The sequence below is a fragment of the Hyla sarda genome, chromosome 1 (genome assembly GCF_029499605.1).
Source record: "Hyla sarda isolate aHylSar1 chromosome 1, aHylSar1.hap1, whole genome shotgun sequence".
NCBI lineage: Eukaryota > Metazoa > Chordata > Amphibia > Anura > Hylidae > Hyla > Hyla sarda.
Genome location: NC_079189.1, coordinates 253,629,389 through 253,644,411, shown reverse-complemented (window position 1 = coordinate 253,644,411; position 15,023 = coordinate 253,629,389). Strand labels below are relative to the sequence as shown.

The window sequence follows — 15,023 nt, the reverse complement described above, 5'->3', positions numbered from 1 at the left end:
GGAAGCGTTTGCCAGATCCAAGTCGATCCACCAGGCAGCATACACCAGTAGAGATGCTAGAAAATAATTGTACATGTTAGGAGCAGCTAAGCTACCCCGCTGTTTGGGCGCCTGGAGCAGTGCCTGACCAAATCGCGGATGCTTGTCCTGCCAATAGAAGGACCTCAAAGCGCCACTCAGCCTCGTAAAGAATCTCTTAGTGGGAAGCACAGGGGAAAGATGAAAAAGATATGAAAATTTAGGCAGATAGATTATTTTAAATATAATAATCCTGCCAGCCAGAGACAGGGGTAGAGGGGACCAGGCCTGCAATTTAGCTGTTACAGATAACAACACCGGATACAAATTCAATCTTACATAGTCCGTCACACAAGCAGACACCTCCACTCCCAAATATTTAAAGTGAGTGACCACCTGCAATCCATGAGGAAGTGATGGAACCTGGCCTGCCGTCATAGACAGCGGCATCAAGGAAGACTTCGCTCAATTGACCCTGAGACCGGAGAAGGAACCAAAATCCTCATGGAGAGTGAATAGGGCCCCTAGGGAGTCATGGACATCCGCCAAGTAAACCAAAGTATCATCTGCATACATGGACACTTTTTTTCTTCCAAAGAACCTCTACAGACCCCATGAATACAGGTAGATGCTCTGATAGCCGCCGCCAGAGGCTTGACTGCCAGGGCAAACAAAAAAGGGGACAGGGGGCACCCTCTTCCCAGCTGAAAAGAGTCAGAAACCTCTAAATTAGTGCACACCCTAGCCCTAGGGCTATCATATAACAACCGTATCCATGCCCGGAACCGAGGACCAAACTGAAGGGCCCCTAAAACACCCCATAAATACAGCCATTCCACAGAATCAAAGGCTTTATAGACATCCATGCTAACTACATATCCCCCAGAGGCATCCCCTTCCGCAGCAGCTATGTTAAGGTGCAGTCTTTGAACATTAATAACCGTAGCTCTCCCTGGCATAAAACCCGTATGGTCATTATGGATGACAGCAGCCATAAACCTACGCAGCCGATTAGCCAAAAACTTTAGCCAAAAGTTTGATATCTACTAGGGATCGACCGATATCGTTTTTTTGGGGCCGATACCGATAATCTGTGGAGGTTAGGGCCGATAGCCGATAACTTATGCCGATATTCCGGTATAAGTTATCGGCTATTTACCCCCCTCCCCCTGCAGATCATTGATTTAAAGCAGGCGCTTTAAATCAATGAACTGCAGCGGCTTTTGCGGTGCCATAGACCACCGCCGCCACCCCCTTCTCTCCCCCTGCCTGTCCAGGGGTCTTGAGTCATTGCGCACAGCGTAACGCAGGATGCAGCAGGAGCCAGAAGTAGTGTTGAACCCGGGAACAGGTAATTATAAAACCGGGGATGAGGGAGGCAATGGGGCCGGGGCAGTGCGGTGGGGGTGCGACCCGGTGCGGCGGGTCGGGGGGGGGGGGGGGGGTTGTGGTGCGGTGGGGGGGTGTGGTGCGGTGGGGCGGGGCATTATCGCCATATCTGCAAGGCAATTGCCAATACCGATAATGCCCAAAATCATGATTATCGGCCGATAATATCGGCCAAACCGATAATCGGTCGATCCCTAATATCTACGTTGAAGAGGTAAATGGGCCTATAAGAATACGACAAAGTCGGATCCTTGCCTGGTTTGGGAACAACCACAATAAGGGCCTCTCTCATAGAGTCAGGAAGTCTCCCAGTCTCCAGGGCCACACTAAAAAGATTCTGGAAAATCGGGATAGCCGCTCCTCATTCGCCCTGTACCAGTTGCCAATCATACCATCCAGCCCCGGGGTCTTTCCCGGTTGCAACTAAGCAATAGCCCTCGAGAGTTCTTCATCAGAAGAGGGGGCATCCAACTCGGCAGCCTGAGCCGAAGTTGAGGGCATTAGAGGCAAACTCTTTAAAAAGGACACTAAACCAACCGGAACAGTTGGTGAGTGAGAGGTATATAGACCACTTTAGAAGTCCCTAAACACCTTATTAATAACAACCGGGTTAGTTTCAAGTGTCCTAGTAGCCCTCTAATACAGGGTATAGCAGCAACCAGTCTACTTTCCCTAGCCAAATACGCCACCACCCTACCATTTTTATCCCCAAATTCAAATAATGCAGCCTCCCTATCCACCAATTTCTTTTGAACATTCTCCTTCTGAAGGATTAATAGAGCTCTCTGAACATTCAGCCATTTACTTTCATTATCAGGGGAAGGGTTCCTCACTACCTCCGTTTCCAAATCCCCAATCTCAACCTGCAGTGCCCCCTCTCTAGCCGAGTAAGACCTCCTCTGCCCTGAAACCCCTGCCATAAAGGTCCCCCCTGACAGGAGCCTTATACGCGTCCCATTGAACTAACTTATCAGAGTGGGACCTATTATGTTCCCAAAACCAATTATGGGCTTCCAACAAGGAGGCAGTCACCATCTCGTCCTGCAGCCAGCTTGGATGCATCCGCCAGACCTTGGAGGATTGACGAGGGCCCAAAACCAAGGACAAGACAAGAGCTGAGTGGTCATAGATCCCCCTAGTGGTGTAAAAAACATCGCTTACCAGAGGTAGAAGATCAGAGAAGGCATAAGCCAGATCTATCCTTGAGATTGATTTGTGCACTGCCGAGGAATAAGAGAATAACTGGTCAGAAGGCTGTTTAAAGCACCAAACCTCAGTAAGGGACAACACATTAAATTCACCTATAAGAAGAACAGGCAGAGAAGGAAACAGTTTGGACGTGATCCATTCTAAGACCTCAACATGTAACGGACGGGGAACATACCTACCAAAATGATCACAAGCCAATTGATCAATAACCAGGGGAAGCAGAGGACAAATAAGTGGAATGATAACCCCTCGCTATCCATTCCCTCTTCAGGGCAAGTATTTTCTGACCCGTTAAATGGGTTTCTTGTAAGCAAATCAGGTGTGGGGACACCTTCTTAACAAGGTCTAGACATAGAGCTCGTTTGAATTTGGAAGACCCCTAACATTCCAGCTCAAGATTTTAAGGGACCCCGTTTATCCATACTAAAAAAAAACAATGGCAGTATAAATACAATTTGACAGGGAACCCCCGGCCCCCTCCACCTAAAAGCGATAGCCCTTGGCACGGAGGCAGCTGCGAACTTCAGTGAACCTGTTCCTCTGGGTACATAGCTCCACAGAGAAGTCCTGATAGAACACCACCCTGTTATCATTAAAGCGTACTTCTCCTTTAATTCGCACAGCTCTCAGGATAGCGTTTCTGTCTCGGAAATGTAGCAGCTTTGCCAGGAACGGTCTAGGAGGAGCCCCTGGAGGGGGAGGCCGAGCCGGGACCCCATGGGCCCTCTCTACAGTGAAGAATGGTGAGAAGGTATCAGCAGGCAACAATTCCTTGAGCCACAACTCCAAAAAGGCCACTGGATCCGAACCTTCCGCTTTTTCAGGCAGGCCCACCAGACTGATATTATTGCACCTCAGTCTATTCTCTATGTCATCCGTTCTGTCAAGTACAGTTTTAAGTTGTAACTGCATGGACGTCAATTGCGCCGGGATAGGTTAGTGAGTGTCTTCAATGGTGGAGACCCTCCGTTTGACTTAGCCAGTGCGTTTACGGAGCTTTTGAGTCTCATGACAGAGAATCACAAAATCTTGTCGGAGTTCGTCCACCTTGGTAACAATCATCGTTTGGCCAGATGTGAACGCTGCAAACAGTTGCGTAAACTTCTAATCCACCGAATCAGCAGGACATGCAGAGTGATGGGGGGAGCAGCATCTCTCTGGGCCCGGAGAGCTGGGGAACATAGGGGGAGAGGGAGCTGGAGACAAGCCCTCTACCACCCCCGAGGGCCTTGCAAATTGGCTGAGAGTTCTCGTCATGTTTGCAGAAATCTGAGAGACCAGAGGAGTAGGGGTGCTGGTGTCACACCCGGCATGCCTAGAATATGAGGACCCTCATCAGAGGAGACCTCATATTCTGAGGACCGTCTGGCTGCATCAGCCGTTTGTTCTTTTTGGACCGGCTCCTCAGACCTCCCATGGCCACCAATAGCACAGTAGATGCACAGCAAATGCGGAGTAGAGGCCCAGTAGATTCACCGTAGAAGCCCAGTAGATGCACAAAAGATGCACAGTAAATGCGTTGCAGATGCCCACTGGTTACACAGTAGATGGACAGGATACGCACAGGTGGTATACAGTTGATGCGCTGCAAATGTACCATGGTAGCACAGTGGATGCACAGTAAGATGCGTTGCAGATGCACTGTGGTTTCACAGTAGATCACAGTAGATGCACAGTAGATGAGCTGCAGATGAACAGTAGATGCACAAGTGATGCACAGTAAATGCACTGCAAATGTACAGTGGTAGCACAGAAGATGCACAGGAAGAAGCACAGTAGATTCGCCTCAGATGCACGGTGGTTGCACAGTAGGTCACCGCAAGTGCATAATAGATGCACAGTAGATGGACAGCAGATGCACTGTAGATGCAGAGCAGATTCACCGTAGATTCACCACAAATACATTGAATATGCCAGTAGATGCACAGGATATGCATCTCACAGGAGATGCACAGGTGATTCACTGTAGATGCACAGAAGATGCAGTAGAGGCACAGCAGAGTCACAGTAAAGTCACAATAGGTGCACAGTAGGTGTACTATAGACGCACAGCAGGTTCCAAGAGTCCAGTACAGCTGTGCACTAGCATCAGAGTATAGGCCACTGCCGGATTAATTCAGAGTTCCTAGTATAAATTATTTTGTGGGTAAATTAACAAGAAAAATGCATTTTTGCAACTTTTGGAGGGTCTCGTTGATGCGCAGTGCATTTTACGGTAAAAATTTACATGTTCTATTTATTGTGTGGGTCAATACAATTTAAATGATACCCATGTTAACATGCATTTTTCTGGGATGTGATATGACCAAAATGCAGCAATTTCGAAAATGGTTTTATTTGTTTACGCCGTTAACCGTACGGGATCATTAACATTATATTTTAAAAGATTGGACATTTATGCACGCAGTGATACCAGATATGTTCATTTATTTATATTTTTTTACTTTTTTTTTCTTCTATACCTTTATCTATGTGCTATACCTAGGCATGATAAGTATTATTTGCTATCTACTGCTCTGGTCTGCTTGATTGCAGACCAGAGCAGAAGGCCCTGCAATGACAGCAGGGGGAAGGTGAGGGGACCTCCGGCCGCCATCTTGGGTGATCGGATCCCCGGTGCAGCACCGCGAGTGATCCGATCACCCATTCAAAGTGCCGCAGATGCCGTGATCCGTATTGATCATGGCATCTGAGGGGTTAATGGCGGACATCAGCGCGATCTCTGATAGCAGCCGGGACCCGCCTTGCATGATGTGAGCATGGATCCGGTGCTCATGTCATGTATAGGACGTAAATGTACGTCCTGGTGCATTAAGTACCACCGCACCAGGATGTAAATTTACGTCCAAAGTCGTTAAAATAAATAAAGGTGATAGACACATAAATTAGATGTACATGGTCAGGATTAGGTAATGAATTATATATTAAAAAATAATTTTGGATCTGATGGGAACGCTTTAAGTTGACCTCTCATGTTGAAGCCATAACTAAGACACCTTTGAGCTGGCATTATAACCCTGCCAGACTCCATCAAATTTATCTGAACAGTCCCAACGTGTTTGGGTGCAGATGTGGGGGACATGGATCTCTCTTGCAAATTTTGTGGTCCTGCCCACTCCTCAGAGATTTTTGGAAAGGGGTCTCTAGCTTACGATCTGATATTTTTAAAACTAAAGTGTCCATATCCCCCCCCCCCCCCCCCCCGATTAGCCTTGTTATTCATATGGATTTATATTTTCCCCTGGCGCCAGAGACGACTTCTTTGTCAGATACTAGTCAAAGCTAAACTTGTGGTTACTAGGTATTGGAAAGGAACAGAGATCTCGGGGATGGGGGAGATACTTATCACTATCTCTCATTGCTACAAATTGAAAGAAACTCTCTTTTGGCCATGCTCACTAATCAGCTTTAATGTCATGTGGGATCCTTAGATTTAATACCAGAAAATCCGCAAGTTATGGGACACTGTAGTCCCCTTCTAAAATGTATGATAACATTGCGTATGGGTTGCTGGATCATGTACTGTCCTTGCCTCATGTCATGTGTACACCTGCACTTGATCAGAAATACTCATTTATCTTGTGCCCATTAAGGAAGGATAAGGCACTGTCTAATTGGTATTTACCAAGTTATGTTGTAGTATGTTACCTTTAGCATTATTTTCTCTGATCAGTAATAATGCTGCCATTTGGTAGAGTAATTTTGCACTTTGTTTCTGTAAGCAACGTACCCCGCCTGCTAGCGGTGACTGCATATACTTATTCTTACTGTATTTTGTAACTTATAGTAATAAAAATATTTGATACAAAATGATCTTTCTGGCAGCAGAGCATATTTTTTAGCTGCAGACTGATGACCGGAGGTAGAATGAAGTCTTTTTAACAGCAGTGAAGCACTAAAGAGGAGTGCAGCAGCAGCACTCATTTTCCTTTACAAGATGGCCGCGCCCAAAGAACTTCATGGGTACGGTCTTCTAATTCTTCCCCTGTGCAACAGGGTTCTTCCACTCTGCAGAGCAGGAGGCATTTCTGTAGAAGAATGTTGGTGGGTGGAGCTGGAGTGCAGCAAAGTCCAGGGCTGAGTTAAGCCCTGTGCTGCCACACCGGTGAGTGAAAAACAGCGCCAGAAATGTTGCACTACACGCAGTCCCAAGGTGGCAATCAACAGTATAAACAGTCTCTTTATCCACAAAACAGTGTCACATATAGAAACTTGTGTTTTCCTTGCCATAAACACAGTCCTTGTTCATACTTGGAAAAAAATGGTGCACAGCGGTATCCTGTTTGTAGATGCCAAGATTGTGGTAGGTAGAAGCTGGATACTTAGTTGGTAAATATCAAGTTCATGATGCCAGTAGTAGGGTTGTGTGGGTGGTAGTGTCACAGTGCAGAAGTGGTGCAGCCCTATGTTGAGATGCATAGTCCCCCAAACCACTACTTTAATTAAGCTGTCACTCTTAAGGCCCTGGGAAAATTATACCTAAAATGCCAGGATTTATAACTTACTACTTGTTTTTTACTTTTGATTTAATCACAATACAGGTTAATAACAGTTACAAATAAACGCAGATTTGAGAAAACAGGACTTGAGGGACACTAGGTAGTTTCAGTAGTACCTGGTAATTTGTCACTGTCACAGTCCTGGAGTTTTTTATATTCAGATTTAGTTTTTATGGACTTTGTAGTCCTCCTGAGATTAAAGTGGACTCTACCATGCAGTGGTGTAGCTAGAAACCACAGGGCCCTGGTGCGAAAAATTGCCCTGGACCCCCCTACCAACTGACCACCCCAATCCCGAACAACCCCTTACTCGGCCGCACAAAGATATCAGTGACTACAGCACTAATGGGACACAACAATATAAGTGACTAACAGGCAAGGCCGGACAGAAAAAACATAGGCCCAGGCATTTAAGAATGAGCAGCCAATTTTTCTAGTGGGGGTCCAACTTTTGGGACCCCCACCAATCATCTTGGTTCCAGTTGCTCTTCAGGTGTTGTAAAGATATAACTCCCCTCATGTCTGGAAAGCTTCAGGCATTATAGGAGTTGTAGTTTTGCTACAGCTGGAGAGCCACAGATTAGGGTACAGCGTCACCCATCATCACTGCAGAACTAACAAGTGACTACAGCTTTGATGGGACAGTCAGGAGAATACACAATGATATCAGTGATCTGAGTGACGTCATCTCTTTTGTCTTTTTTCTTTTCTTTTCCATCTGGTTCAGACACCAGCTCCATCTTCTCTACAGAGTCTGACACCCGGACATTATCAACTCTTCACTTTGTCAGTAGATCCTCATCCTCTGTATAAAGACAATAATCATTATAAACATGCCAAATACTGTACCTCCTGAATATAATACTGCCAACCACTGTGCCACTGAAGATACAACTACCATCCACTGTACCTCCTGCATATAATACTGCCACCCACTGTACCCCCTGAATATAATACTGCCACCCACTGTACCCCCTGAATATAATACTGCCACCCACTGTACCCCCTGAATATAATACTGCCACCTACTGTACCCCTGAATATAAAACTGCCACACACTGTACCCCTGAATATAATACTGCCACCTACTGTACCCCTGAATATAATACTGACACACACTGTGCTCTCTGAATATAATACTGCCACATACTGTACCCTTTGAATCCAATCCTGCCACACACTGTACTCTATGAATATAATACTACCACACACCATACCCTCTGAATATAATACTGCCACACTGTGCCCATGAACGTAATACTGCCACCCACTGTACCCCTGAATATAATACTACTACACACTGTGCCCCTGAATATAAACCCTCAAAAATAACCCTGCCACACACTGCACCCTCTGAATATAACCCTGCCACACACTGTACCTTTCAAATATAATAATCCCTCCATAATAATAATAATGCTAATAATGTTACACACTGTTTCTTCTCAGTTTAGCTCTATCCTTCTTCTGGCTCCTCTGTTAGAAACCCCCCTCCCCCCCCCCAGACCCATAAGTCCTCCTACATGCTCCTCTTCCCTCCTCCCTAGACCACTAAGTCCTCTCCAGGCTCCTCTGCCCCCTCCCCAGACTCCCGATTCCGCTCTAGGCTCCCTTGCCCATCTCTCCAGACCCCAAAGTCCGACCCATACCCAATCACCTCCTGGCTCCCCCACATTGATGAACAGCATATGTATTTATGTATGATGTGTACAAGACTGGTGTATGTATTATATTTGTGTGTGATGTAAGTATGATAGATGTATGATAAATTTACACATCATACACCCATCTATCGTACATATACACATCATACTCACATCCATCATTCATACACACATACATCATACATCCACCATCATAGTTACATCCATCTAGCATACATAACATACAAACACACATCACAAATACACACCCACACATACACTTACACATCTATCTTACACACATCTATCGAACATACACACATTAAACATACACACACCTGGCGCCTCGGCTGCCCCCCCCCCTCCCACACACACACGCATAATACATACATACACATGCACATCATACATACATCATACATAAACACATATCATACATACACACGCAGCTTCCAGATCCCCCCACATAATACATCTCCAAACATCATACATACGTCCTTCTACACACATCTCCACATATCATAAATACATACATCTTGCTCACACACATGTATCATTCATACACACACCATTCATACACACACATCATTAATACATCATACATACAGTACATACACACATACACACACTGCCTCCGCCCCCCTCCCACACATGCATAATACATACATACATAAACACATCATACAAAATTAAATCATATATACCTCCAGATCCCCCTGCATAATACATCTCCACACATCATACATACATCCTTTTAGCTTACACACATCTCTACAGATACATGTTGCTTACACTTATCTATGATTCATACATACACACATCATTGATACACCATACATACAGTACATACCGCCTCTGCCCCCCCACATGCATAATACATACATACACACACATCATACATATACATCATACATAAAAACATTATACATACACCCGCCCTTCCAGATCCCCCGCATAATAAATCTCCACACATCATACATACATCCTTCTAGCTTATACACATCTCCACACATCATACATACATGTTGCTTACACACATCTATCATTTATACACACACAAACATCATTCATATATCATACATACAGTACATACACACCATACATACACACACCGCCTCCACCCCCCCCCCCTCCCAACATGCATAATAAATACATACACACACATTATACGTACACATCATACATATACATAAACACATCGGGGGAGATTTATCAAAACCTCTGCAGAGGAAAAATTGCCAAGTTGCCCATAGCAACCAATCAGATCGCTTCTTTCATTTTTAACAAGGCCTCTACAAAATGAAAGAAGTGATCTGATTGGTTGCTATAGGCAGCTGGGCAACTTTTCCTTTACACAGGTTTTGATAAATCTCCCCCATCATACATAAACCCGCCACCTCCAGATCCCCACCCCACCCCAGCATAATACATCTCCACACATCATACATACATCCTTGTAGCTTACACACATCTCCATACATTATACATATATGTTGATTACACACATAATTCATACACACACATCATTCATACATCATACATACAGTACATACACACATCATTCATACCTCATACATAGAAACACAGAATGTGTCGGCAGATAGGAACCATTTGGCCCATCTAGTCTGTCCAATAATCTGAATCCTATCAATAGTCCCTGGCCCTATTTTATATGAAGGATAGCCTTATGCCTATCTCTATCTTATATGAAGGATAGCCTTATGATTATCCCATGCATGTTTAAATGCTATTCCATGCATCCACTACTCTCTCAGTAAAGTAATACTTCCTGATATTGCTTTTAAACCTTTCCCCTCTAATTTAAAACTGTCCTCTTGTGGTAGTTTTTCTTCTTTTAAATATGCTCTCCTCCTTTACCGTGTTGATTCCCTCTATGTATTTAAAAGTCTCTATCATATCCCCTCTGTCTCTTCTTTCTTCCAAGCTATACATGTTAAGGTCCTTTTTAACCTATCCTGGTAAGTTTTATCCTGCAATCCATGTACTAGTTTAGTAGCTCTTTTCTGAACTCTCTCTAGAGTATATATATCCTTCTGGAGATACGGCCTCCAGTACTGTGCACAATACTCCAAGTGAGGTCTCACCTGTGTTCTGTACAGCGGCATAAACACTTCTCTCTTTCTACTGCTTATACCTCTCCCTATACATTCAAGCATTCTGCTAGCGTTTCCTGCTGCTCTATTACATTGTCTTCCTACCTTTAAGTCTTCTGAAATAATTACTCCTAATACATACACCATACATACAGTACATACACACACATCACACAGACATTTTACATGCAGTACATACACACACCATACATACACCATATATACAGTACATATACACACATCACACACACATTATACATACAGTACATACATACACATCATACATATACCATACATACAGCAGATGTACACACATCACACACACATGTTGTACATACACACATAATACATACACCATACATACAGTACATACACACATCATACATACACCATAGATACAGTACATACACACACAACATTCATACATCATACATTCATTACATACACACACATCATACATACACCATACATACAGTACATACACACATACATACAGTACATACACACACATCATACATACACCATACACGCATCACACACACATTATACATACAGTAGATACACATGCATTATACATACACCATACATACAGTACATAACACACATATTATACACACACACCCTGCCACCGGACTCCAAATCTAACCTTCCCCCCACTCCACTGGACCCGCCAATTAACCCCAGACCCCCCACCACTCTTCCGGACCCGAAATTACCCCCCTCCAGGCCCAAAATTAAACCCCCGCCGCTTTTCCAGACCCCCAAATTAAAATTAACCCCTCCTCACCTGCAGCCACCAGGAAAATCAGCGAGGAGGGTCCCAGAGGCAGCGCTTAACTCACTACAAGGGAGTGCACGGCTGTTGCTGTAGGCATTAGGAGCATGCCCGTAGTGCCTGCGCTGCGCACGCTGACAGTGGGAGGGGGAGGGGTGTACGGCTAGGCAGCGTTATGGTGTGCTTAGGAATTGTGGTAGCGTCCACAGCAACAAGCCTTCACTTCAGGCCCGGGACCTTGGGTTGTGCCTGAGTATTGTATAGTGGCAGGGGGGCCCTGCCAGATGTCTTAGGGCCGCAGTACCCCTTTAAGACAGGACACTATTCACATCTGAGCCGACTATTCCTCAGAAATATTAAGCATTACAAGTTCATGGTAGGATCTTCATACAGTAAAAATATCAGCATCAAGATTCAATTAACTTGTGTTACCGATATATCATCAGACACAGAGTTAGTTCAGATATCATACGTACTGTATACTCTGGTTGAGGGAAAGAACCTTATGATATCTATAATGGCCACATCTAATTTATCGACCTATCATAATGGAATGACGAATACACTCTGCCCTCTTCTAACCAACCATACATCATATGATACCAAGAATGGGCATACTTCATCTAAGGATGTATAACATAACTCCAAAGAAGACCCTGTTTTCGACACAAGCCAAAGAATGTAGCATGAATATATTCTGCAGTGCTTTCACAATGGAAACCACCACATTCAGATCAGTCTTAGAAATGTCTGCCATTTGTTAATATACCCATGAGTTTCCACTGTACCACTTCCTCTGTAGCAAGTTGCCTTGTAAAGTATTTTTATTATCTAGCCTATGTACTGTGCCACCTACTTCCAACAGTTTACATTTATGAAGGCATTCAATATTGTATAAGCAGGACCGATAATAGGGCACACAGGAATTCTTTATGTTCAGAAACCAAAATATAATGTTTGTGGGAAAATACTGTTAAAGGGGTTGTATCTCCATGAATGTACTTATGATAAGCAGGGATGCCATTATAGGGGCCTGAGGGAATCCCTGAGCAGTACTCTAAAAAAAGGAGCAGAGCTGGGTTCTTGATTCAGGTTTTGCATTGGGGTCCAGCATCTTCAGGTTCGCCTCCAGTAATAAGTGTCTGTTCACTAATGGTCAGATCTCTGGGCCCCCAGATTCTGTGTCTTAAAGGGGTATTCCGGGCAAAACCCTTTTTTATATATATCAACTGGCTCCAGAAAGTTAAACAGATTTGTAAATTACTTCTATTAAAAAATCTTAATCCTTCCAATAGTTATTAGCTTCTGAAGTTTTCTGTCTAACTGCTCAAGGATGATGTCACGTCCCGGGAGCTGTGCATGATGGGAGAATATCCCCATAGAAACTGCACAGCTCCCGGGAAGTGAGTCATCAGAGAGCAGTTAAACAGAAAACAACAACTCAACTTCAGAAGCTAATAACTATTGGAAGGATTAAGATTTTTTAATAGAAGTAATTTACAAATCTGTTTAACTTTCTGGAGCCAGTTGATATATAAAAAAAGTTTTGGCCTGGAATACCCCTTTAAAGCTTAAATAATGGTCCTTTCAAAGGGGTACACAGGACCCCCATTCTCGTGATTGGTGATCAGACACTTGACTTCTGTCCTATGGATAGGTGATGAGATTTGATTGAGACACAACTCTTTAAGTACTGTATGTTTCAATTTGGTTTGCCATGCACTACAGAAAATTGCTGGAAAAAGTATAATTGACTTAATTATTTTATTATTCCATAGGTGTTGGCTTCGACATGATACATACTTTATTTGGAGCTTTATTGGACCAGCCACATTGATAATCATGGTAATTAGTTATTTATATATTTATTAATTGCTTATTATTTACTTATTGCTTATTACTGACCTGTTTAAAAAACTTATATAAAATAATATTTAGGGTATATTCACACATGCCTTATTTTTGCTGCAGATCTGCTGCTGTAGATTTTGCTGCCCATTGACTTAAATGGATAGCAAAATCTGCAGCCGAAAATACGCAGGTGGGAATGTACCCTTATGTTGACACAGGACTCCATTCATGTGTGTCATGCATTCATAGCTGTGTCATGTTCTTCAACCGTGTCCTGTTGAAACAGTTGAGGCTGAGATGCAGTACCAGACACAGGTACATATGTACAGTAGATGAGCTGATTTGCCTGAATAAACATTGAAGGGACGATGGTAGTACGGAGATATTAGATATTATATTAAACATAGACAATAAATGTGCTTTCCCCAAACTTTAGGCCTTATTTAGGCTGGGTTTACACACAACTTTTTTCTTTTGAAGAAATGGTGGGAATAGCCAATATGAAATACACATTGCGATTTTGGGAAAACTGCCACTGAGCCTAAGAACATCACAAAAAGGTGAAATCTCATTCAGAGTTTTCTTTATTTTCATGACTGAAAATTGTAGATTCACACTGAAGGCATCAAAACTATGAATTAACACATGTGGAATTATAGACATAACAAATAAGTGTGAAACAACTGAAAATATGTCATATTCTAGGTTCTTCAAAGTAGCCACCTTTTGCTTTGATTACTGCTTTGCACACTCTTGGCATTCTCTTGAGATTCAAGAGGTAGTCACCTGAAATGGTTTTCACTTCACAGGTGTGCTGGTGTGAAGGAGGAGGTGTGATGGTGTGGGGGTGCTTTGCTGGTGACACTGTTGGGGATTTATTCACAATTGAAGGCATACTGAACCAGCATGGCTACCACAGCACTTGCAGCGGCATGCTATTCCATCCGGTTTGCGTTTAGTTGGACCATCATTTATTTTTCAACAGGACAATGACCCCAAACACACCTCCAGGCTGTGTAAGGGCTATTTGACCAAGAAGGAGAGTGATGGGGTGCTGTGCCAGATGACATTAACATTTGACCGCTAAGCGGTCACTGAGACCCTAAATTTCCCACCCAATATAAAACTTAACGTTTAATGAGCCAAGATTAAAATAACCTCACACATATTGATCCATAGTGCATTGATTGGCATGACACTGCATGCTATAGAAGTGAATTGAAAAAATAGACTGTGGCTGCAGTCCACAGTCTATAGTGTGAGACAATTAAAAATCTAACACATTGCCCGCCCGCCCGACGTTTCGCCACAGGCTGTGGCTTTATCAAGGGCTAAGAGGCAAATGGCGTGCAAACAAGCCTTGCAGGGGTTTAAATAACCTCCTGTCTCTAACGTCATTAGAACATGTCACTTCCTGTATTAACATGACATCTCATTGGTTACAATCACATGCAGACTAATGATTGACCGCTTCCTGGCCAATAAAATTTAGACCAGGATGCATCTTGCTATATTCGTTTGATTG

General features: G+C 43.6%; 1 protein-coding gene across 1 annotated transcript in view; it reads left to right on the top strand.

Annotated features, from left to right (window-relative positions):
- ADGRL3 (adhesion G protein-coupled receptor L3) overlaps positions 1–15,023 on the top strand; it is a 961,109-nt gene that overhangs the window by 607,201 nt on the left and 338,885 nt on the right. Inside the window, exon 18 of the mRNA XM_056570909.1 lies at positions 13,426–13,492. Coding sequence (XP_056426884.1) covers positions 13,426–13,492 — 67 coding nt within the window. The remainder of the gene's footprint in view (positions 1–13,425; positions 13,493–15,023) is intronic.